We start from the raw sequence: 25,930 nt of genomic DNA, 5'->3' as shown, positions 1-25,930 counted from the left end.
TTATATAGAAGTAAATGAAATTGTGGGAAGAATACATGCATAATAATGTTCAGGAAGAGGAGGAGTGAGGTTTAAAGTAAGGCAGGAATTCAGTAATTTAACATAATGTTGGACTGATGACAGTAACAAAGAAAATATATGCAATGTACATTGTATTTAAAAGGAAAAATGTTATAATGGTTTGTTTTCTTTTCTGTTAATGTGTTTGCCTATGTATTATGTGACAATTTGATAAAGGTGTTTAAAAAAGATAAAGGAGGGGGACTTTTAAAAATGTAAGGGAAGAATTATATAAACACAAAGTATCTTTCTGAATACAGGCTCTTCCCCAACTAAGGGTAATTCCCCATATCACCATATGAAATAAGAAGGCAGATTAGGCAGGACAGATGATGCATGCAAGAAGAAATGTGGGAAAGACTGGTGGAACTGGACAATATAGCCAGAGAAAGATCAAAACTTAATGATTTTTAGGTTTGGGCATGGGGCTGTTTACAGAAGACAACAAGGACAGTTAGAAAAGTGCTTCAAATAATATTAAATGCACGGTATCCCAAGACTGGAAGAAAGGTTAAATAAAGAAACAAACCATTTACTGCAATGCCTAAAAATGATAACAGTAAAATAAGATAAAATGTGTTGAGGTACAGATAGGGCCCCTAATATTGAGATGGATGGAAGAAACAGAGGCTGTGTAACACAGAAAAAGCTTCTAATGGCTGTGTGGCTAGGAAATTAAGTCAGCATGATGAATAAACAGAGAAGGTACTCTGGTTAGATCCAACCACAAGCTAATCACCTTGGAAATCCACATCACTCCCACCCACCCCCGCAAAGGTAACACACTTCTTTGTTGGCTTGGTGGTTAACTACTGTGACTATGGTGTATAGGGTCCTGGGTTTGAGACCTGCATGGCTGTTTGGGTGGGAGGATGGCATAATGTTTAAGGTGTTTACCTTGCAGATACAAGGTGCAGGGTTTGAGTCTCACATGGGGTAATTGGCTAGTCTTAAAATTGCCCACAAGGGCAGTTAGCCTAGTACAAACCTATGAACCTATGAACCAAACATATGAAAAACTTCTCCAAAGGTAACTTTGGGATTCTAAAAACAGAGATGGCTAACTTCACGGCACCCATGCAAATGGAGAATAGTTGCTTAACCCCCGAATCATACACCAATGCACTGTATGAACATGTACACAAATGCATGGATCTCGCCATACCCAGTAGAACCAAGATGCTCGCCTCCAAAAAAAAGGAAGCCAATCTGGTGGTTCCCTGCCATAAACAAGCTCTACAACAGAAGGAGGAAACTGATACGGAATAAGGTGAAGTCCCAAGACTGGAAAAACTCCCTCATCAGTCTCAACAAAAAGTTGAGATTCCCTCATCAAATCCTCTAAAGCTAGCTATGAAAACAGAATTGTAGCAGATTGTAAAGACAACCACTTAAAATGTTAAGGTAGGTGTTTGGTGTAGTTTATTATTTTTTTAATTAGATATTTGAACATTTGAAAGTTCAATCATATGGTGTCGACCATATGATAGTCATTCAGAGTTAGTTCACAATGACAAAAAATACACTGAACCCACAGATATTTCCAACATTCTGGCAGACAGATTCAGTGCAAATTTCTCCCCTCCCTCACCCCCAAAAGAAGAAATACTTATCCCAGCTGAATGTAACCTCCCTGTCATCTCAGATGTCCAGGTGAGAACCGCCCTCAGCAAAGCTAAAAACACAGCATCAATAGGACCTGACGGTATCCTGGGTTGCGTGCTACGTGAACTCCAAGAGGAGCTAAACCCGCACGTAAAAATGCTATTTAACCTTAGCCTTACTACAGGATATCTACCTGAACACTGGCGTACAGCAACAGTAGTCCCACTCCACAAAGGAGGCACCTCTACAGACCCTGGTAACTACCGCCCCATAAGCTTAATCAGCCTGGTCTGCAAAGCTATGGAAAGAATCATTATGGAACTCATAAACAGAGACATTGGGGACTTACAGACACTTGATCCAACCCAGTTCGGCTTTGTAAAGGGCAGATCCTGCCTTTTGAACCTGGTTGACTTTTTCGAAACAGTCACTAGAGCCATTGACGAGGGCAAAGCAGTCCATACAGCCTATCTGGACTTGGCTAAAGCTTTCGACACAATACCCCACTCTGGCATCATAGACAAGCTCAACAGCTTAAATGTAAATCCATATGTCACAAGATGGGTGGCAAACTGGCTAAAGGATAGAACCCATAAAGTCAAAATCGCTGGAGCCATGTCAGACTCAAAGCCAGTCACAAGTGGTGTCCCACAGGGCTCTGTCCTGGAACCCCTCTTGTTCGGCATTTATTTCTCAGATGTGAAAGCAAACATGGGAGGGTTGTGGCTGACAAAGTTCGCAGATGACTGCAAACTAGGCGCCATACTCGATACACCAGCTGACACATACATCCTACAGAAAGGCCTCACTGAAACGGACAACTGGTGCCGGAGTCATGGCCTTAAACTAAATGCCAAAAAATGTATAGTCATCCCCTTTGGGAAAAACAAAGTACCCACAAATTATCACATAAACAGTAACCCACTGAGTACGGAAAAAGTAATCAGAGACCTGGGGACCCAAGTCGATAGTGACCTCTCATTTGACACCCACGTTGCCAAAGTGGTTAGAAAGACTTTCTACCTTGCTCACCTTATCATGAAGGGATTCACTTCCAGATCAAAGGAGGTCATTGTACCCCTATACTCCTCCCTTATCAGGCCCATGATTGAGTCAATGCCCCATTTGGTATGTACCTCACCCAGCACTTGCAACAGCTAGAGAGACCCCAAAAGTACCTCACCAAGAGGATCAAGGGTCTCCAACATATGTCATATGCTGCCAGACTAAAGAAACTCCAGCTCTATTCAGTAGCATACTGCCTGCTCAGAGGTGATCTGTGCCTGACGTACAAGGCCATGTCCAATCAGGAATTGATGGACATGCTCCACCTCAAAAAATCCAAATCCATCAGAACCACTTGAGCTAAAGATTTAAACCTCAGCACAAATATGAATAGGACATGCTGGAGGGACAGATTCATAACTTAGAGGCTTCCCATACTCTGGAACAGAATCCCAGTTCATGTTAGGAAGAGCCCCTCACTGACTCTCTTCAAGAGAAATCTTGACGAGTGGATGGGAGATCGTAGGTTTACCCCAGGTATCATCTCTGTGTCACTACTAGACAGAGGCACAGTAAACTAATTCTAAATCTATACTGTACACTTTTGTACCATTACATGGGGTGGCGAAAGCCACATCACTATGGCTAGGCTTATAAATGCCCCAGGGCAGATAGCCTAGTAACAAACTATGAAACTATGAAACTTTCAAATGTTCGTTTATCTAATATAGACCCACTCTGAGTTACTGCAAAATGGTACCTCCTATACTGAGCTAACAGATATTGCCAATATACTGGCCAACAGATTCAGTGTCAACCTTACACCCCCAAAGGACCAATCGCAAAACCAGTAGATTGCCATGCACCCAATATTACTGCTGCACAGGTTAAAACAGCACTGTCCAAGGCCAAGAATACAGCTCTATGGGACCTGACAATATCCTCACCTGTGTGCCCTGTTCAGTCACAGCCTCACCTCAGGCTTTGTTCCTACCGAATGGCGCACTGCTTCAGTCATCCCTTTCCACAAAGGAGCGACTACAGACCCTGGGAACTATCGCCTCATTAGCCTGATTAGTCTGATATGCAAAGCTATGAAATGCATCATCATGAACCTAATAATAAACAAGGATATAGGGAATCTCCAAACTCTGGATCCCACACAGTTTGGTTTTGTGAAGGGTAGATCATGTCTGCTTAACTTGGTCGACTTCTTTGAGTCAGTCACCAGAGCTGTGGATGAAGGCAAGGTGGATCATACAGCTTACCTTGATCTGGCCAAGGCCTTTGCTACCATTCCCCTCTCAGGAATCACAGAAAAACTCACTAAGCTAGGCATCAACCCCATATATATATATATATATATATATATAGATAGATATTCATATCATAACACTTCATATCAATTAAAGCAATCAAGAACAACACTTTACTATTATACAAATGTCATTAAAATAACTTATCAACTTTCAGTCTTCTTGTCCCAAAATTAAAGAGAAACTATCCAGCAATTGAAACCTTTATGTATTTATTACGTATGCTTGTACTCCTATATTTTCTTGATTTGTTGCTTGACGACTGAGAATACAACAAAATACACTTCACCCTTTGGGTAAGCACAGCAAACAAAATGTGCTGTAGATTTTGATTTCCTCCATGTTTTCTTACAGAAACTTCTCTGGACTACGGGGATACTAGCTCATATAGTAGAATATGTCAAAGGTGAGACCAAAATGAAGCCAAATGAATAGATAACAGACACTTTATTGTGGTAAGCGCTTTCAAAGTACCTGTGATGGCTTAGTGGTTAACTACTGTGACTATGGTGTACAGGGTCCTGGGTTCAAGACCTGCATAGGTTGTTGGGTGGGAGGTTTGCACAGTGGGTAAGATATTTACCTTACAGACACAAGCTGCAGGGTTTGATTCTCACATGGGGTAACTGGCTAGACTTAAAATGGCCCACAAGGGCAGTCAGCCTAATATTAAACTATGAACCTATAACACTGCTTCTTCAGACTACAAGACACTCAATAAAACTAACATTTATATAGGTACAATTAAAAGGCCTGGTCCAATAAAAAACTTCATAGTCATTAAAACATCAATGTTACATCACAATCAAATTGGTATCTTTTAATTAGTCCCAGTGAGCAAAGGGGTGATTTGGTGAATAGGACTGAGACATCATAAATTAAATGGATTATTAGGTTACGAGCAGACTGTGGCAAGGGGCTTAATGATAAAGTTCTCCTGAAAACAATTTTAGCTGCTAGGAGTTTGAAGTAAATTATCTATGTGTACAATAGTGTAAGTTTTTATCTGCCTATGCTGACATGTTTTTTTTTTCATTTGTTTTTTACTGATTGTGTGTTTTTAAATGATTGTTTATGGATAGCTTATGTTAACTATTTCTTTAAAAGCTACCCATCTGATTGTGATATAATGCTGATGTTTTAATGACTACAGTTTTTATTGGACCATGCCTTTTAATTGGACCTATATAAATGTTGTTTTTACTGAGGGCTTTATAGTCTGAAGAAGAGTGTTATGGTACTGTGAAAGCATTTATTACAATAAAGTGTCTGTTTATCTATTCATTTGGCTTCGTTTTGGTCTCACATTTGACACATTCTACTGTTTGGACTTGCTCTTCTAGGTGTGAACATTCATCTGAGCTCCTGGATGTTTTAGCAAACATACTAGCTCATATGCTGGAAGAATGTTTCTGCACAATTTCAGGTAAATTATTTTCTGTAGTGTATATGTACAAGTAGGATTTGTACTTTTATTCTGATAATTTGGGAAGGGGAGGAAATAATAATTTCTGAACTGCAGCGACTCAAAGCAAGAATAATAATACAAAGTGGAAAATTACATTCCAATTCTATTTTTTGTCTTGGAATTCTAAAAATTCTGAGTTCTGGAGTAGTATACCATATCTGTGCAGAGTCCCTGAAAGTAATGCTCTGAAAATGTTGTACAGAACAAGTATAACACCTTTGAAACATTACTTTTTTCACATTTCCTCATAGACTACAAGAAAGGTGGAAAACAGTATAAATGCTGCCAAAGAATAAAATCCCATGGCCCAGTGAAAGAAAAATAATAGCTCATTTCAAAAAATAATCTTTCAGGTTACATGCACCTGTCATCAGGTCAAGCATTATAAGCAGAAGCTTTTTTTTTTTTTTTAGGGGTCTCTGATACCTGTCAACTATCAGCCCTCATGTTGGTCCATCAGCCTCTTTATTCCCTACAGCATGAGAGTGGATTCCAGCTTTACTCATTTTTTTAATTTCTCCAAATCTTTTGGGTTTCTAATACCATGACGGGAATGGACCCCATTCCTAACTCAAAGTACGATTAAAGTTCATGAAATTAGTATTGTTTCAGTCTTTGATGTCAGACAAAAGTGTTCTTCGCAGCACCCTCAATGTGACCAGTAATGACTCCTGCAATTCGTACGGAGTTACATGGATTGGTAACATATCTAAATAGATTGGTAACATATCTAAATATGACTGTAGATTATTTTTTATAAAACCTGTTTCTCCTACTATTGGAACTGTCTGGGTATCTTTCTTCCACATTGCTCTCATTTCTGCCTGCAGATCCTGATATTTTTATGACTTTGTGTCTCTCTGTACGCAAGACACTGTAGTCACTGGGTGTGGCAATTTCAATGATCAATGCTACTTTTGTCTTACTCATTCCTGTGAGGTATGAGATGACTCCAGAGACCAATCATACAGGCTTCCACCCCGACTGCTGATGTGAGAACTTGTGTCACTGCAAGAAACTACAATGCCTTCCCCTGGCATGAGTACACTACCATAAACATGCATTACTGGCTATCATCACTGGCTTGGAAGGAAGCCCACATCCCTTCTCCGTACCTACTGGGTGTCAGATGAGTCACTTCTTGCTTGGTGGCAATGGAGGGACTACAACTTCCCATCCCATCCTCACCAGATGGAATAGCTGATGCTTGCCACTCACTCCCACCACCTTCTCTTTACCAGCTCTTCCAGCACTTGAGCCACTAAATGACCTCAAGTAATTTGGGACACAGTCAGGACTTCACCCCTCTATGCCAGACAGCTAATAAAAAACAACAATCTAAAAACTACCACACCTATGTGCTGAGATGAAATCTGACTAACCAATGAAATTCAACATTTACTTCATTCTAACTTTACCAAGTGGTCTTTATTTGAACCAGGATTTAATAAAGGACATATAAGTTAACTCTTTATTAGCCCAAGTTTCTAATTCTACTTTAAAATTTTGCTTATATCTGAAGCACCCTGTAACTATTTTATATATTTATTTACATAATCATCAGGACTATATTAATTTATATTTGTTTACTATGGTAGTGCATTGATCAGTACTGACCAATTTCAGGTTCAGCCCAGATGAAAAGCAAAACATTTCATTTAGGAAAAAAACAGAAATAAGGTAGATCACATTAATCACATAGAACAAACAGTATCTGTACAGTAGACATGAACAGAATAATATATAATATTGGCATTATTATCTAATGTGGACCACATTTCAGTAATTCTATTTCAGGACCAGAAAAGTGGAAAGGAGAGAGGGATAGTATTGTTAGGTGGTATGACCTGTGTTGAAGTAGGAACATTGGCTTGGACAAAGAGATGTTTTTTCAGTTGCTGTCTGAATTTGGAGTAACTACTGATTTCCTGTAGGTTGATGGGGAGAGTTTGCTAAAGAGTTGGTGTCCGTGAGGAGAATGCATATATAGTGCTCTGGAGTTTTGTTCTAGTGCTTAAGAGTGTTTTAGCTTGTGAGTAGTGTTTCAGTTTGCATGAGGTTTCTTGTGGATATAGCTGCAAAAGGGTGGTAAATATTTGGACTTGGAGTAGCTTGTAGAGTTGAGATCCTAACAGTAGGTAGGCTCTTTGTTTTGTGGGTAACCATCTGTATTTTTCTAGGTGTATAATGAATCAGCAGATCCTCTTGGAGATCGTCTGGAGTGTGCTAGCATATTTCGTGCAGGCAGATGTGATAATGGGAAGTACATATTCTAGCTGAGAAAGAAGAACTCATTTGCCAATTGCTTCTCTGGTTGGATGAGATAGAAAAGGGGAGATATTCTGACCCAGAAGAGAAGGCGGGTTTTTTGTTGCCCTAATTCTATGTGGAAATGAAAGTTTAGTGATTGATTAATCTACAACCCTAAGTATTTGAAGGTGCAATCTGTTCCAATAGGATGGTTGTTTAAGTCACAGACAGTTAAAGAATTAGGTGCTTTGTTAATTCACTGTGGAGTTCCAAAAAGCACAGTTTTGGTCTTGGAAGGCTTGAAAATTGTTTATGGTTTATAAGCCATTATTGGAACTCATATAAGTCTGACTGAAGTTGGGATTGAATGGTGGTATAAGAGTGAGCTGATTGGTATATGACCAAGTAATCAGAGTACAGGGAGAGTTGGAGATGGGGGAAGATCACAGGAAAGCTTGTTAATATAGATAGAGAAGAAGGGGCAGGACTGGATCCTTGTGATACACATTTGACATTAGCTGCAGATTCTGACCGGGGTAGGGGGTGTGGGGGGGGGGTCCTGTTTTGACATCGGACTGTCAGAGAGGAAGTTTTCATAACAGTGTGTACTGTCTAAGTTGATTCCAATTTCAGTTGGCTTGTTTAAGAGAACAGAGTGATCAATGAGGTTAAGAAGGTCTTTATCAATATTTAGCAGGATATCATCAGTTAGTAACCAAAGTGTTGTTAGCCAAACCAGAATCCATGCTGTTTGGAGGACAGTAGGTGATACTGCTGGATGCAGTGAGAGAGCGAGAGTAGAATCTTTTTTAAGGAAGTTTGCCCAGAGATGGGAGGGTATATATTGGATGAAACTGTGAGTTATTTTTTGAGTTGGTTTTCTTTAGGAAAGGTTTAACCAGAGCAGTTTTCCAAATTTGTGGCATGGTGCTTTTAGTGAAACATAGGTTACATATACCTGGGAGAGAGGAGGGGAGGGGTGGGATAGGTGATCTATGCAGTGATATATGAATGCAGGATTTATGTTGTTAGATCCAGGAAGGATGTTGGTGGAGATACTGTTGCGCAGAGACTTGCTTAGGCTATATGAATTTGAAGTAGAAGGGGGATGAATACTGGTAGGGTGGGTTGTTCACAATCTCTGTAGGGTATGGAGCATACTGAAAAAAAGATTGCTACTCTCATTAAGGAAATGTTCTGAGTACAATATTGTTTTACCACGTTGGTAGAGAGGGTGTCATGGGGAAGTTTCCTTACTTCCTGTAAGAAGGTTAACTTCTTTCCAAAAGTGTTTGAGGGAATGTAAGCAAGTAATTTGTTTATTTTTGTGTAGATTGCTTTTATGCCTTCAGAAAAACTTCTTGGCTAATTTGCACAGCGCTATAAAGGAAGCTCAGTTCTCATTTGGTGGGGTTTGCTTCCTCCATTAGAGTAAGTAAATATTTCACTTGGGTGAACAGCCATTCTTTTTGGTGGGTGAGAAGGTAGTTGGGTGGGTTTACTACATGCAGCAGGAAATATGGCTGATTAGCACCACATGCTTTCTAAGGCTGTTTAGCTCCCTCCAGCAATCCAATCATACATCTCTCTGTTCTGCCCTCCAGCTTACCACTGTCACAACAAGAACTTTGATGTATTCTGTACACGTGGGGTGCTAGGTTAGCTGGATTTTGGCATTAAAGCATTCTTCTTTGGTCTGTTTTTGGTTTATTTTCCAACAAGAATGTAGTAACTGTGTGCTCATCTTTTACTTTTGATGCAATCATATTATTCTCTGCAGTTTTATTGTGTCCTTTTCTCTTTTGGCTTCCTGAACTTTAGGCCACTCAGCAAAACTTGCTGAATTTTTTATTTAAGAAGTGTGCTTGTGGCAGGGCTTTTATGCCCACAGATAGGCATATTGCATGCCTTTATTCTGTGGTCTCAGGACAAAAGTCACCATGTCGCAATAGCTGCACAGTTTTAGTATAGCATATCACAAAAGAAGAAAAGAAAAACTAAACTTTCTCATAAAGATGGCTCTTTCAGGCAAGTAGCCAACTTCATATCAGGGAACACTGTCAGATTCTGATTTTGGACCACTGATGCTGAGCAGACAACACTACATCAGAAGGAAAGATTGATTAAGCAATGGAAAGGCAATAGTACTCCAAATGGGCCCACCTTCTATGACCTCTACTTTGGCACCTGCTCTAGTCTCCTCTTTCTAGTCTTCTATGGAGCTATCCCAGACTAAATCCAGTCAACTGGAGAAACAAGGGAATAACAAACAGATGCCCATTTTTCATCAGCCCTGGAGCTGATACTGCCTGCAAACTCTAAAGGCTCCCTTACTTTAACCCTCCCTTGACTGTGAAAAGGTTGGTAGAAACTATTACTAACAGAATCTTGTACCCCCTAAGCTCAGAGGCACCTGAAAAGTATTCAGGATTATTTATGTGGATAACAGTTTGGGTTTTTCTGTGGTGTTGTCATCTTCTTTGCCCATTTGCCAGTATTTCTTCTCAACAACTTAAATTCCCATGATGCCACTGCTGAATCTCACTATTGGTAGCATGAAGTCAAGTGCCCTGGCATCACCATTCTTAAGTCTCTTGGAATTGGTGTCCATGTGAGTATGCTCCTTTGTTATAATGACATCATCTTGTCTATCCTTGGAAAGAAATTATACTTATAAGAAAAACAGCCATATCTGGCCAAGTTTATGTGCAAAACCATGTGTATGTCTACCACAGTCATCGTTACTATATACCTTCCCATATATTTATCCATTGTAGGAGTAGATACACTAAAGGGCCCTGAATGTAACTCATTCACAGAACAAACCAAATTTCATTCCTGTACCTGTACTGTTATCCCTTCCTGGTAGACTAACCATGATCTTACGTTCATTTCTGATTCAGGTTGTTTCATCCCCAGGGTAAATAAACATTTATAATTGTTAGTTTAATCCCTCCTAAGTTTCCCTTGACACCAATACACATGCTTTCATAACTAAAATTGGGTTCTTCTCCAAATCAAGTTTATAACTCTCCTTTTGCCACGTGACCTATACAACAAAATTCCTTGAACACATACCCAACTTCTATACATTTGAGATGGTCTGTATATACCAGATGCATCTTCTACAGCAGCAGAATCTGTGTTCTCTACTTCCTTATATCAGATACTTTACTACTTTGAATAGGGTTCCTTAGGCAAATTACATTCCAAGAAAATAAACCATGTGTCTCCACAGGATAAGAGCATTATATCATATTCCTGTCTACACAAAACCCGCAAGAGTTTTCTCTCTTCACCCATTTTCACCCCAAAGGATCTAGTGTTGTAACAAAAATAGTGCTTCACAAACTACTGAGAACAAATTCTGTCCCCTATCATAAATATCTGTAAGCACGAGGCTGTAGATTTATGTAGCCTTCTAAAATGAAATTCAAAATGAAAGATTCAAACAAAACCAGCATTCTGTCTTTCAGAATCCAGTTCAACACAACATTTGCAAATATAACTATTTACTTACACCTTTCCACCTGTTTCCACATGACGTAAACATCTCTGAGGTGGCATGAAACTAAGGCAGTTTTTTATTCTGCTACTGAGTACAGCTAGTGACAACTTTAAATACTTTTTCACTGTATGTTATGCTGCTTCAGCATGCAGCCCCGCCACAAGTTTTTGCTCCTTATGTTTCATCACCAGATATCTATAAACCTTCCCCATGTAGTTTATTGCAATTTTCTCTTTTAAAATTATAATTCTTACTTAGTGTGTACCTCACAGCAAGAGGTTCTCCCGTTCGATTCTCGGTGTGGCTTGGGAGTGCCTTCTGTGTGGAGTCTGCATGTCTTCCCCATGGTTGGGTAGCGTTCGAAAGACATGCGTGCGTAAATGGGCGTGCCTTCGTTGAAGGTTGGGCGTCGAGCTGGCACCTCAGTGTTTCGTAAAAATCTACTGCCAATCATTAGCGGACCAGAGTCCCGCTGTAGCAACCCCTTACCGGGAAAAAGCCAAAGGACAAACAACAACTTAGTGTGTTACATTTTTACTCATTTACTGAAAACTCTCCAGCGTTAGTAATCTTGGTAGAAGATGAATGTCTGACACTCCAGCCAAGAGCTTATCAACAGTCATTCTGAGCTATTTCTAGCTCAAAAACAGTGCCTTATAGCAGTTGAAGAGCCTTACAAGTTTCTCCTTTATTATAAATAAAGATTTGCCATTGCTTTTTAAAGACATTTGCAGATATAATATGACCATCATGCCAGCAGCTAAGATATGACTTCCTCTCTAACTGAGAATATCTACTGCTAAAAGTAAGGCATATACTATTTGGGTTTTAAAACAGATAATGCATAATAATTCTTTGTTCATTTAAAAGCAGGAGGCTAGCTTTTTATACCCGTTAATGTTGAAAATGACTATTAATGCAAAAAATTTCAAGTTTTTAACACATACCTCCTGCACTTTAGTCAACGACACAGATGTCCAGCCACAGTCCAATTTGTTTTTGTGAACAAAATAAATTTCTATAATTTGCAATGCCTGTTCTAATAATATTATATGATACAGAAGTGTAGCTGGTTTGACTAGATCCCTGTGACGGTCCCTCAAACTTGCACCCCACCCCATCAGCTCTTCAAATGAAAAACAAAAAAGGACTTATGCTTACTGCACAAAGCCAACTGGCTTCCTGCAGTACTATAGCCAATCGGCCTGTTAGTAAATCTGCTAATCATACCCCACCAAATACACGCACCCCAGCTTTGCAAAAAAGAAAAATACAAAATAAATGAACTTAAGTGCCTTGCTGTACTAGTGTTACTGTAAGGAAAAATACTGCAGCATTGCAGAACAAAAAAAACAATGAACTTAAGTGCCTTGCTGTACTAGTGTTACAGTAAGGAAAAATACTGCAGCATTGCAGAACAAAAAAAACAATGAACTTAAGTGCCTTGCTGTACTAGTGTTACAGTAAGGAAAAATACTGCAGCATTGCAGAACAAAAAAAAACAATGAACGTAAGTGCCTTGCTGTACTAGTGTTACTGTAAGGAAAAATACTGCAGCATTGCAGAACAAAAAAAAACAATGAACGTAAGTGCCTTGCTGTACTAGTGTTACTGTAAGGAAAAATACTGCAGCATTGCAGAACAAAAAAAAACAATGAACGTAAGTGCCTTGCTGTACTAGTGTTACTGTAAGGAAAAATACTGCAGCATTGCAGAACAAAAAAAAACAATGAACTTAAGTGCCTTGCTGTACTAGTGTTACAGTAAGGAAAAATACTGCAGCATTGCAGAACAAAAAAAACAATGAACTTAAGTGCCTTGCTGTACTAGTGTTACAGTAAGGAAAAATACTGCAGCATTGCAGAACAAAAAAAACAATGAACTTAAGTGCCTTGCTGTACTAGTGTTACGGTACAGAAAAACACTGCAGCACTGCAGAGCTCTCGACCACACCCCTAACACTTTGCACCTGGGACAGTTTCTCCCTTCACCCCACCCTTGCTATATTACTGAGAGGATTATAGGAAATACAAGGTAACCAAGTCACAAGATCATTCACGTTCATAAGTTCATAAGTCTGTAAGGTCATATGTCTGTAACAGTGTTCAGGCCAATTGACCATCTAAGAACACTGATTCCTTAATACTGAGGCCATATGTCTTTTCTCTTATCCAACAATTTAAGTTTATTTAAAAAAGTTCAATGCTTCCAGACTGGTGCACTTTTTCTAATGTATTGTTCCACAGTATTGCCATTTCATGTGTTACATATGAATAATACAGTTTTGTTTTACATGTCTTATGCCTTTATATGAAAGCTCCTATTTTTATGTTTATAGGTATTATTGCACCTAGATATTGCCATACCAAAGAACACTTGTAAAATAGGATCATGAAATGTTTTATAGGCGAGTATGTTTCCTGTGTATGTGCCTAAAAATTAATTGTATAAAGATTTAGGTATTTATATCTGCTCATATAATCTAAATTCTTTATTGATGTAATCCTTTTTTGTAGACTTTCTTTGCACCCATTCAAGAGTTTTTAATGCCCCCCCCGTGTATACACAAAACATGCTATTATTTTCCAAAATGGGTCTAATATATGTTTTATACAATAGTGTGAGACTGACTCTGTCCTTTGTCAAAAGATTTTTCAACAAGAAACCCATTTGTTTCATTGCTTTAATACTAATTCAATGAACATGAGTGTCAAAAGCTAAATTTGATATCATCATAATACCCAAGTCTTTATATTGCTTGACTAAATATACAGGATTACTTATTATGTTTACTAAAATACATGATGCTGTCTATATATTTTTCAAACTGAACTTTTATCTTATCACTTCTGCCCAATCTCACCAGTGATTTCATTCAGGCATTTAGATTGTCAATATCATTGTTTTATATGGTAAATCCAATTTTACAGTTAGCAACATATTTATGCACTCCGTAATTCTTATTCCTTGGATTTGTTGAGAAAACCACATTGTATAGGATCAAGGACAGACATGCATGTTAACACATTATAGTCTGTTGTTTAACCACAACATAATACGCCTGATAATATAACAGTTCACCTCAGCTTTGGTTAGACATCTATCAATAATAAGATATGGAAGACAGTCTAAAGCTTTAGCAAGATCTAAATATATGGTCTACATCTGCCGTAATCTAATCATAAAAGCTTATTAAATTAGTCAGGGTTGATTTCCCTTTGATAAATCCATGCTGATCAATGTCGAATATAGATATATTAGCACAAATCTTTTCCATGAGTTCTATTAAATGATTTTCATAACATTTACACAGTATAGATGTTAGACTCTAGAATGTTTAATGTCACCATTCTTGTCCTTTTTACGAATGCAGTGACTTGACATAGTTTCCATGGCATTGGGATGGTTCCACTTTCTAATAGTTTATTAAAATGTGTAATATTGCAAATACCCGCCTCATGTTGTATCCTCCTTCTCAGGAAGGGAAAAGCATGTCAGTCCCAGACTAAATTTATGGGTACCCATCCAATCATCCAGGTTTAATCTGAAGGATGCTATGCTGTCACTTTGTTTAACTTGCAGGGGAGTCTGTTCCACAGGTGTAGTAGGCACTGGGTAATAAACTTGTCTCTCCAGCCTATTTTATTTATGAAGATTTAAGTCCTTACTGGAGCTATCTGACTTGTGAAAATACAGGCGATCAAGAAAGATGTCTCTCTTAATGGTATGGAATATAAGACACAGATCACCATGCAACAACTTATAAGAAATCAAGTAAAGGGACAGCACTTCAAGCCTTTCCTGGTAGCTCAGAAACTTTAGGATCAGGGACTTTAGCTGTACCTCACACATAGAACTTCAACAGACCCGATTCTGTCAGACATATTAGACATTTTCAAGTCCAATGGTATCATAAACACTCACTCAAGGGATTTCAATCTCTTTTGCAAAATAAACAGAACATATTAGGGGATGTATCACAGACAATACTACTTCTATGTTACCATCCTCCACTCTAGATAAAGCAAAGCCCTTCTCTTTATCTATTCAAACCTAACTGGATGAGTTAATAGGAAACTGCAAATTCATCCTGGTTTAGCAACTCTGTCCCAACATATCTTTGTTCGCCCCATCTCTGGGTTATCTGTATAAAATATAAGGGCTAAAAACTACCAAAGGAAAGTAAGGCTAAATTTCTGAAAATCCTCACAGATCACCAGCCTAGTAGCAATCTTTTAGTCACATCTACTTAACCTTTCTCAAGAAGCCAGTTCTGTTTTCCTCTGCAGTTCAGTTTTCAGTTCCTCTTCTCCTGCCCTACACACAATATGGAATTTTTCCTTTTTTTCTATCTTTCCTTTGAAGCGCAGAAAGTGCTCAGCACCCCTTCAGTTGTCAGCAACCACCTCCTAGGTATTCCTCCTTACCTGCCCTCATAGCCATTCATCTGTAAAGGCTCCACCCCTGAAGATAACTGCTTCAACTTACAAAAGGCATTTTCTGCTGAAAGCACCTCTAGGAGACAAAAATTTAACTCTGCAGGATACATCATATGGAATCTCTATTTTTGGGAATGGCAAATACTGACACTAAAAAAGACAGTCTCATGATTCCAGTTTCAATGAAAAAAGTCATGTTCACAGAACACTGCTTTCCCTCTTTTGATATCTTTCCTTAGGATTCAGATTGCTGTCAGAATGTTTTCTACTTACTGTGTAACTTTCAAATCTAATATTGGTATATTATTCTGGCCCTTAAATGCTGAAGAAAAAACAGTCTGCGCGTCCTTTCTATCATTACGTCTTCAATTGGGATATTTATCTATGCTACAATTTTCCTTCTCTTGTAACCTACACATTCCGATCCCACTTCCTTTCTCTGGTATTCCCCCAAATGTTAAATTGTTTCATCGTCCCCCATCATATGCATCAAACAGCTGGGCTTCCAGCAGTTGCAGCTTTTCTTCTGCTGTAGCTAACCATTTTTAATATTGTTATCATCCCGAGGTTCTGCCAGCAGGTCCCAATAAATTGTAACCTCAGTCTCCATTTCCGTAATTCCTTTGTCTGATTTCCATACACAGTCCGAAAGATTGCTGTTATTTTTTTGTACTTCCACCATTATCTTATCTAGTTGATTGATTATAGAATCAAATTTGCTGGTTAGCAATGTTTAATGTGACTAGGCAAAGCCCTTTTTCAGTGAAGGACTGGAGAGAAAATCTCCACAAGTACAAATGACATAAATATTCCTAAATTTATAATCACTGCACAACTAATGCAATACAGTGTTCCATAATAACAAGGTAAATAAATATTTCAACAAATTCTCACATATTAATACACACATCAAGACGTTGACAATACAAAATGCAAACAAGACTAACACAAACTATAGGAATAAGTAACAACGTAAAAATACAATATTGAAGTAGCTATATAGAGCTATTGTACACACCTTTCCTTCATTAGAAGACAAGCTTTTTAAGCACTGTTTTAAGCAGAATGATATTTCATATTCACCTTTGATGTGGATTATTAGTGTAGTGATAACGTAACAGAGAGATCTATCCTGGAGACAGACAGCATGTGTGCTTTACAGAAAATAAATAATATGTCAGTAGAAATGGTGGCAGTAAATACAAAAAAAAAAATATGTGACTCTGTAAGAATACCTAACTTAGCTTCTGTGACTGACTTTATTGATCCAAAAGATTTTGTTGTGCATTCCTATATTCTGATGCAGGTGTCTCAGGTTTTTCACTTTTCTGCTAGATAATACATTTAGTGCTCACCTAAGTTCACTGTGATTTTTATATTAGACACTGCTGCAAATGGCAATACGTTTATTCAAACCTGTCCAGACAATCAAAGCAGACAGTCTACACCTTGTGGAATGTCTAATAGCTGCTTCAAGCTTAGAGGTGCAAAATGCTGCCTCTAAAAGTGTGATTTCAAATATCCAAGGATGCGCTTTATTTATATCAGCAGGGAAATGGTACTCACATTTTCATCCATTAATGCTGGCACAATGCCAAAGAAAGGTCTCATTGCTATAGCAGGAACAATCTCAGCTCCTTCTTCTGATGGTCGAGGAGTGATGCAGATCCCGCCAGTCTCTGTGGAAGAAAGTAAAGTTTTTTGATACATTTTAATAAACACATCAATGCACATAAGAAATAGTTTTATCTCTCTTTCTTATCTGTTCTGGTGAGTAGCACAGACTCATTAAGTCAATGCTTATTCCTAATGTGTTCAAGTTTTATGTCCAACAAAGAATTATGCTAAACTAAAATGCAACCATGAATATTCACTTTTCACATTGTGATTGCTTAGATATTGCACTCCATCAGTTTTAGTATGATATATTCTGATGTTCATATCGCACATGTATGGAGTGGTGACTCACTCCTGACTACTGCACATTCAGGAAGTAATAGCATAAGAAATCAGGATAACTGTACCAGTTACTGAAGCAATTTGCCAGAGTGATTACTATAGATTACTTCACAGCAAGTAGCATATTTATCTGATTATTCGCTGCCATGCCTGACATTCAAGTTCAGTAGCCTTATGGAGAGAAGGAAGAAGCTCTTGTTCAGTCTAGATGTTTTGCAGTGTAAACTGCGATACCGCCTGCCTGAGGAAAGGTGGAAGTACATCCTTTGGGGAAGGTGAGTGGGATCGTCAATTATCTTCCTAGCCCTTCCCAAACACCGAGCCTCGTGCAAATCATCCATGGATGGGAGCGAGGAACCAATGACTTTTTCTGCTGTCCTCACTACCCTCAGAAGTGCCTTGTGGTCAGATATTTTGCAGTTACCATACTAAACTATTATGTTATTTGAAGGGATGCTCTCGATGGTCCCCCTGTAGAAGGCTTTGAGGATGGACTGAGGCAGGTTTGCCTTCCTCAGTTTCTGTAAGAAGTGCAGACATTGTTGTACCTTCTTCACTGTGTGCTAATATGAGTCGACCAGGATAGGTCATCTGAGATATGCACTCCCAGGAACTTGGTGTGGTTGACTCTTTCCACTGCTGCCCCCTTAATTTCAAGAGGTTGATGTATCTCCTGATGACTAAAAGGTCAGGCATCGTAACTAATTGGTAATTTTATTTTTTTGGTAATTTTATTTATTTTTTTTATTTTCTTAAAATGATGCTATAGCAAATGCAACCAAAACAATCATTCATCTATTCATTGATTTTGATACTTGCTTTATCCTGTTTATGCTCACAGGGGTGCTGGAGTTGATCCTGGTAAAAATGGTCATAAGATTTGGAATTAGTTCTAAATGGGATGCCACCTTATCAGCTCAGGATGTGCACCCACTATCAAATCCATATACACACCCATGGGCAGCTGAGATTATTAGAAATGCACCTAGAAGTATGTTTTGGGATGTGGAAGAAAATCAGAGCCCCTGGCAAAACATCACACAAACACAGGGAGGGCATGTCAGCTCTGCACAGAAGGCTCAACATCTGGGAGCCATACTCAGCACAAAAGACTCATCAGCTGTGAACCAAACAGAAGAAACAAGCACTGTGAGGCAGCACTACTATTTATTTTACCAGTTTGCTGCTCCACAATCACACATGACTTACGTAATACAAAACTGCTGTTTTGTAAAATGAAAAGCTGTAGTCTGATTATCTCCTTTGGTGTGAGGAAGGTGGGTTCCATACACTGATTATGGATATTAAAAAATGTAAATGCAATTAAAGTCAAAATGCCACATTCAAAAAGGATTCCAAATGTCGGATTCACATGGGAGGCAATGCTCTCCATGGCTATCAAACAGGGGGCTTTGCTGCCTATATGCCCTTATTTATTCTCACAATAAGCACTGAGCTTGCTGCACTGTGGTGAAATGAGGATTTCCACTGTAGTGACATCAGTCATAAACCATGCTTACTGTATTCAGTAACAGTTGTAAATGTGGCTGTTGTATACTGCATGTCCTAGCAGTGATGTGTAAACATCAGTATTCACACATAGCACTAGAAAGGACAATGGGTTTGCATGACTATGATTAAAAACTAACATTATACAATGGCACTGGGGATGCACAAGCCAGTGCATTTCTTTGTGCCGGTCCCAAGCCCGGATAAATGGGGAGGGTTGCATCAGGAAGGGCATCTGGCGTAAAACTTCGCCAAAACATTTCATGCAGACACCAAGAAAATTTTTTATACCGGATCGGTTGAGGCCCGGGTTAACAACGATCGCAACCAGTACTGTTAGCCTACAGAGTGCAGATGGAAATTGGGCTACTATTGGCCGAAGGAGGAGAAGAGATGGAAGACGTGACCAAAGGCAGGAAGAGAGGAGAAAGGCTAGGACTGTGGTAGTGAGGGTCGGAACTTTGAATGTTGGCAGTATGACTGGTATAGGGAGAGAGCTAGCTGATATGATGGACAGAAGGAAGGTTGGTATATTGTACGTGCAAGAGACCAGATGGAAGGGGAGTAAGGCTAGGTGAATCAGAGGTGGGTTCAAATTGTTTTATCATGGTGTGGATGGGAGGAGAAATGGCGTAGGAGTTATTCTGAAGGAACAATATGCTGAGAGTGTTTTGGAGGTGAAAAGAGTGTCGGATAGAGTGATGTTTATGAAGCTAGAAATTGATGGTGTAATGATGAATGTTGTTAGTGCGTATGCTCCACATGTTGGGTGTGCAATGGATGAGAAAGAAAAATTTTGGAGTGAATTGGATGAAGCGGTGATGACTGTACCCAAGGGTGAGAGAGTGGTGACTGGAGCAGATTTCAATGGGCATGTTGGTGAAGCAACAGAGGGGATGAGGAAGTGATGGGTAGGTATGGTGTTAAACAAAGGAATGCAGAAGGTCAGATGGTAGTGGATTTTGTGAAAAGGATGGACATGGCTGTGGTGAATACGTATTTTAACAGGAGGGAGGAGCATAGGGTAACATACAACAGTGTAGGAAGATGCACACAGGTGGATTATATCTTATGTAGTAGGGCCAGTTTGAAGGAGATTGGAGACTGTAAAGTGGTGACTGGAGAAAGTGTAGTTAGGCAGCATAAGATAGTGGTTTGTAGGATGACGTTGGTTATCAAGAAGAGGAGAAAGAGTGTGAGGGCAGCACCAAGGATCAAGTGGTGGAAATTGAAAAAGGGTAATTGTGAGGTGGAGTTCAGGGATGAGTTAAGGCAGGCACTGGGTGGCAGTGAAGAGTTACCAAATAGCTGGGTAACTACAGCAGAGCTAGTAAGGGAGACGGCTAGAAAGGTGCTTGGTATCACATCTAAACAGAGGAAGGATGACAAGGAGACATGGTGGTGGAATGAGGAAGTACAGGAGAGTATACAGAGAAAGAGGTTGGCAAAGAAGAAGTGGGATTGTCAGAGAGATGAAGAAAGTAGACAGGAGTATAAGGAGATGAGGTGCATGGCAAAGAGAGGTGGCGAAGGCTAAGGATAAGGCATATGAAGAGTTGTATGAAAAGTTGGACACTAAGGAGGGAGAAAAGGACCTGTACTGATTGGCTAGACAGAGGGACCGAGCTAGGAAAGATGTGCAGCAGGTAAAGGTGATAAAGGATAATGAGGGAAACATACTCACAAGCGAGGAGAGTGTGTTGAGGAGATGGAAAGAGCACTTTGAGGGGTTGATGAATGAAGAGAATGAGAGGGAGAGAAGGTTGGATGATGTAGGGATAGTGAATCATGAAGTACAATGGATTAGCAAGGAGGAAGTAAGGATAGCTTTGAAGAGAATGAAGAATGGAAAGGCTGTTGTTCCCAGATGACATACCTGTGGAAGCATGGAGGTGTTTAGGTGAAATGGCAGTGGAGTTTTTAACCAGATTGTTTAATAAAATCTTGGAAAGTGACAGGATGCCTGAGGAATGGAGAAAAAGTGTTTTGGTACCGATTTTTAAGAATAAGGGTGATGTGCAGAGCTGTAGTAACTACAGAGGGATTAAATTGATCAGTCACAGCATGAAGTTATGGGAAAGAGTAGTGGAAGCAAGGTTAAGAAGGGATGTGATGATTAGTGATCAGCAGTATGGTTTCATGCTGGGAAAGAGCACTACAGATGCGATCTTTGCTCTGAGAGTGTTGATGGAGAGGTACAGAGAATGTCGGAAGGAGTTGCATTGTGTTTTTGTAGACTTAGAGAAAGCATATGCCAGGGTGCCTAGAGAGGAGTTGTGGTATTGTATGAGAAAGTCAGGAGTGTCAGAAAAGTAGGTAAGAGTGGTACAGGATATGTACGAGGGTAGTGTGACAGCAGTGAGGTCTGCGGTGGGAGTGATGGATGCGTTTAAGGGGGAGGTGGGGTTACATCAAGGATCAGCTCTGAGCCCTTTCTTATTTGCAATGGTGATGGACAGGTTGACAGACAAGATCAGACAGGAGTCCCTGTGGACTATGATGTTTGCAGATGGCATTGTGATCTGTAGTGAGAGTAGGGAACAGGTGGAGGAGACCCTGGAGAGATGGAGATATGCTCTAGAGAGAAGAGGAATGAAGGTCAGCAGGACTAAGACAGAATATATGTGTGTGAATGAGAGGGAGGATAGAGGAATGGTGAGGATGCAAGGAGTAGAGGTGGCAAAGGTGGATGAGTTTAAATACTTGGGGTCAATAGTTGAGAGTAACGGTGAGTGTGGTAGAGAGGTGAAGAAGAGCGTACAGGCAGGATGGAGTGGGTGGAGAAGAGTGTCAGGAGTGATTTGTGACAGACGAGTACCTGTAAGTGTGAAAGGGAAGGTCTACAAGAGGGTAGTGAGACCAGCTATGTTATATGGGTTGGAGACAGTGGCATTGACAAAATGGCAGGAGTTTGAGCTGGATGTGGCAGAATTAAAGATGTTAAGATTTGCACTGGGTGTGACGAGGGTATACAGGATTAGGAATAAGTATATTAGAGGGTCAGCCCAGGTTGGAAGGTTTGGAGACAAAGCCAGAGAGGCACGATTACGTTGGTTTGGACATGTGCTGAGGAGGGATGCTGAGTATATTGGGAAAAAGATGCTAAAGATGAAGCTATCAGGTAACAGGAAAAGAGGAAGGCCTAAGATAAGGTTTATGGATGTGGTGAGAGAGGACATGCAGGTGGTTGGTGTGACAGAGCAAGATGCAGAGGACAGGAAGAAATGGAAACAGGTGATCTGCTGTGGCGACCCCTAACGGGAACAGCCGAAAGAAGATGATGATACAATGGCCACTCTAATTCAACCAGCTGGGATTTTGTTTAAACTTGGCAAAATAAAACTAGGATTGCAAAATGATCCATATAGTTTAATACTCAAGCAGAGATTCCTGCAATTATGAGACAGTCTGCAGGTTTGTAACTTCAGCTAATAACAAAGAACAGACTTGTACTAAGTGAACTGAACCATTTCCACAGCCTTCATTGAAGCTATTTTCCTGGCAATAAGTATCTGAAAATACTAAATAAATAAATAATGGTCATCTAGGAAAACTGCAAATTGTTTACAAACCAATGTACCACTGGCTGAAAAACACTTAAATGACATACTTTATAAGCATCTACCCATAAAACAATGTGCCCATGCACAGTACATTTAAGAGGCAGAACTCCAATTAATAAAAATCAGATACCTGTCAGACAAAAAAAAAAACACTTCTTCAAACTGGCAGGCTCAAAATCCTGTTAGAATAATGCAGATGTAAAATACATTCTTTTTTTTTTAAATAAGAAACATCTTTATTAAATTATCACATATGACAGATAATCATACATTTATATAAATGAAAACAAACCATGTTGACATAATTTTAGCTGCAAACATTATATATCATAAACCATGCTGACATAATTATAGTTGCAAATATTGTACATCACTTATAATCTATCCAGTCATTGTCAGTCAGACATTACATAGCTCATTCAAATCCTTCCTTCTTTTAAACCTTGTTCCTCCTCTGCATGTATTGTTCCCACAATTCCCATTTTTCTATGTAATTTGCTCTTTCCCTTTTCTAAAGATCCCAATTCCAGTTGCTTTATCAATGTAAAATGCATTCTGACTTCAAAATTAACTTAATGCATCAAGCTGGGCCTGCAAGTTAATCAGTTAAAATGTCAAAGAATGTCTCCTATTGTGAATGTTTCCATGCAAAGGTCTCATAATACAATAAAAAGAATGCAATGGTGAACACATGGATACTGTTCTGTAATAAGAAGTTATGTACTCACCATAACGTTCCATCTCAGTAGGTAAACTTCATTTGTCAGCAACCTATGGGATTCGGATCCGACCTCGGATCCGAGCCGGCAGTTTTCAACAGCTTTAGATCTGAGCTCCAAGCTCCTCCCCCTACCCATAATCCCCTGCCAACCCTGACTGACCTCAGATTAAGTTTGCCCAAAAGCAGATACTGCTCGAAGACTAATACTTTCAAGATAAAGTGGGTAACACCCATGGACCTGAGTATGAAAACATTCATAAGTGAGGGGGCAGGAGGGAGGGACGGTTGCTGGCAAATTGTTTACCTACTCAGATGGAACGTTATGGTGAGTACATAACTTCTTAATCTGAAGTAGTTAACTTAATTTGTGCAGCCACCTATGGGACAGAGTCCCCAGCTACCTGAACCTTGGGCGGCCTTCATTGAAGGATGTTTCGGAGCACTGCAGAGCCAAAGGATGCTCACCCTCTGGAGATAATGTCCAATTTATAGTGACTGATAAAGGTATGAGATGAGGCCCAAGTGGCTGCCGAACAAATATCATCCAAAGAGACTCTAGCTCTAAAAGCCACAAAGGTAGATATAGACTGAGTAGAGTGGGCATGGACCCCCTGAGGTGCGGGCCTGCCAGAACTTTCATATGCTAAAAGGATACACTGCGAAATCCATCTAGACAGCAAGACTTTAGACACAGATTTACCCAAGTTAAATTTGGCAAAGGAGATGAACAACTGGTCAGATTGCCTATGACCAGATGTCCTGTGGATATAGAAGTGAAGTTGTCTATGCATATCCAGTGAGTGTAATTTGTATTCCCCTTTGTTTTGGTAATTAGGGAAGAAGACTGGTAGGTTGATGGACTGGTTAATATTCGATTCAGAGGCAATTGTGGGAAGAAAAGAGGGATTGGTCCTGAGGTAAACTCTATCCTTGTGAAAAGTCAAATATGGGGGTTTTACACAGAAGGCCTGTAGTTCAGAGACCCTTCGAGCCGAGGTGATAGCAACAAGAAAGGCCGTTTTCCATGACAAGAATTTAAGATCTACTGAAGCTGCAGGCTCAAATGGGGGAGCTGTTAAGTCCTGAAGCACCAGCGTTAAATCCCAAGGAGGGACTACATCCTTCACTGGAGGTCTGAGCAGAAAGGTGCCCTTCAAAAAAGTCTTACACAATTTCGTGGAGATCAAAGGGTCCAGTTCATTTCCCACATGATAATGAGAGATAGCTGCTAGTTGAACCTTGACTGTGGAGGAGCTAGCCCCCTGATGAAACAGCCCTGACAGGAAGTCTAATACCACTGGCAAAGGAGCTGTGAAAGGATCCAAATTCCAACGTTCCGCCCAAATGGAGAAACGTTTCCATTTGCTACTATAGATCTTTCTAGTAGAAGGCTTGTGCGCTGCTACTAGAATAGTTTTAACTGGGGAAGAGATACCGGGAGTCCTAGCTACAAGTGGAACTGGAGCAGCCAAGCTGTGAGCTTGAGATTGTCCTGACTCGGGACTGGGAGATCTAGGGGGTGGGATATTAGATCCGGACGGGGATCCAGAATCCAAGGAGGATTCACCAGATGAGACCAAAGGTAAGAGAACCAGGTTTGATGAGGCCATAATGGGGCAATGAGGATTATCCTGCTCCCCAACTGGCTGGCTTTCTGTAGAAACTTCAGCATCAGAGGAAGAGGAGGGTAAGCATAAAGTAGACCGGGAGGCCAAGCATGCACCAGAGCATCTCTCGAAGGTTCCCCGGTGGTGGAAATGAGAGCGAAGTAGTCGTAACATTTTGTGTTCGAGGGAGAAGCAAAGAGATCGCAACAGGGTTGACCCCATTCGGCGAAAATCCGATTCGCTATCTCGGGTTTCAGAGACCACTCATGTGGTAACAGGATGGTGTGACTTAGTCTGTCCGCTAGGATGTTGGACCGCCCCGGAATGTGCGTTGCTATAAGAAAGCGGTTGGTGGAGATCGCCCATTCCCACACCCTCATGGCCTCTCGACAGAGTGGGTAAGACCTGGTTCCCCCCTGTTTGTTGATGTACCAGACAACAGACATATTGTCCGACTGAATCGCAATAGTTCCTACAGGAAGAAGGTGCTGAAGTGCTTGCAATGCTAACAGCACTGCCCTCATCTCTAGGACATTGATATGCAGAGAGGTCTCCGTGGGGTCCCACGTGCCTTGGACTGTCCTGCTCGAACTATGCCCCCCCACCTGTGGCGGGAGGCGTCCGTGGTCACCGTGGCTAGGAGAGGGGCCAGAGAAAAGGGGCGTTCTTCCTGGAGGTTCGGAGATTGGAGCCACCATAAGAGGGCCCTCTTGCAAGCCCTGCAGAGGGGAATGGGATGTCTTAGAGGAAATTGAAGGAAGGACCACTGGACCTGGAGGGTCCATTGTAAGACCATTATGTTCAAACATGCCATTGGCAAAAGGTTGATTGCCGCCGCCATTGAGCCTAGAGCCCTCAGGACCAATTCTGCTGGAGGAGCTGGAGAATGTAGAATGGCCCGCACATATAGCCTCAGGGTT

The 25,930-nt window shown here is 40.2% G+C and overlaps 1 protein-coding gene across 1 annotated transcript in view; it reads right to left on the bottom strand.

The window, feature by feature from the left end:
* Window positions 1-25,930, bottom strand: part of ACSS1 (acyl-CoA synthetase short chain family member 1) — a 1,456,620-nt gene that overhangs the window by 355,147 nt on the left and 1,075,543 nt on the right. Inside the window, exon 9 of the mRNA XM_044057731.1 lies at window positions 17,218-17,330. Within this exon, the coding sequence (XP_043913666.1) occupies window positions 17,218-17,330 (113 nt within the window). The remainder of the gene's footprint in view (window positions 1-17,217; window positions 17,331-25,930) is intronic.

This window comes from Protopterus annectens, chromosome 1.part2 (genome assembly GCF_019279795.1).
Source record: "Protopterus annectens isolate FY-2018-M chromosome 1.part2, PAN1.0, whole genome shotgun sequence".
NCBI lineage: Eukaryota > Metazoa > Chordata > Ceratodontiformes > Protopteridae > Protopterus > Protopterus annectens.
Note: the sequence above shows the minus strand (reverse complement) of the source record. Positions and strands in the feature narration are given on the sequence as shown.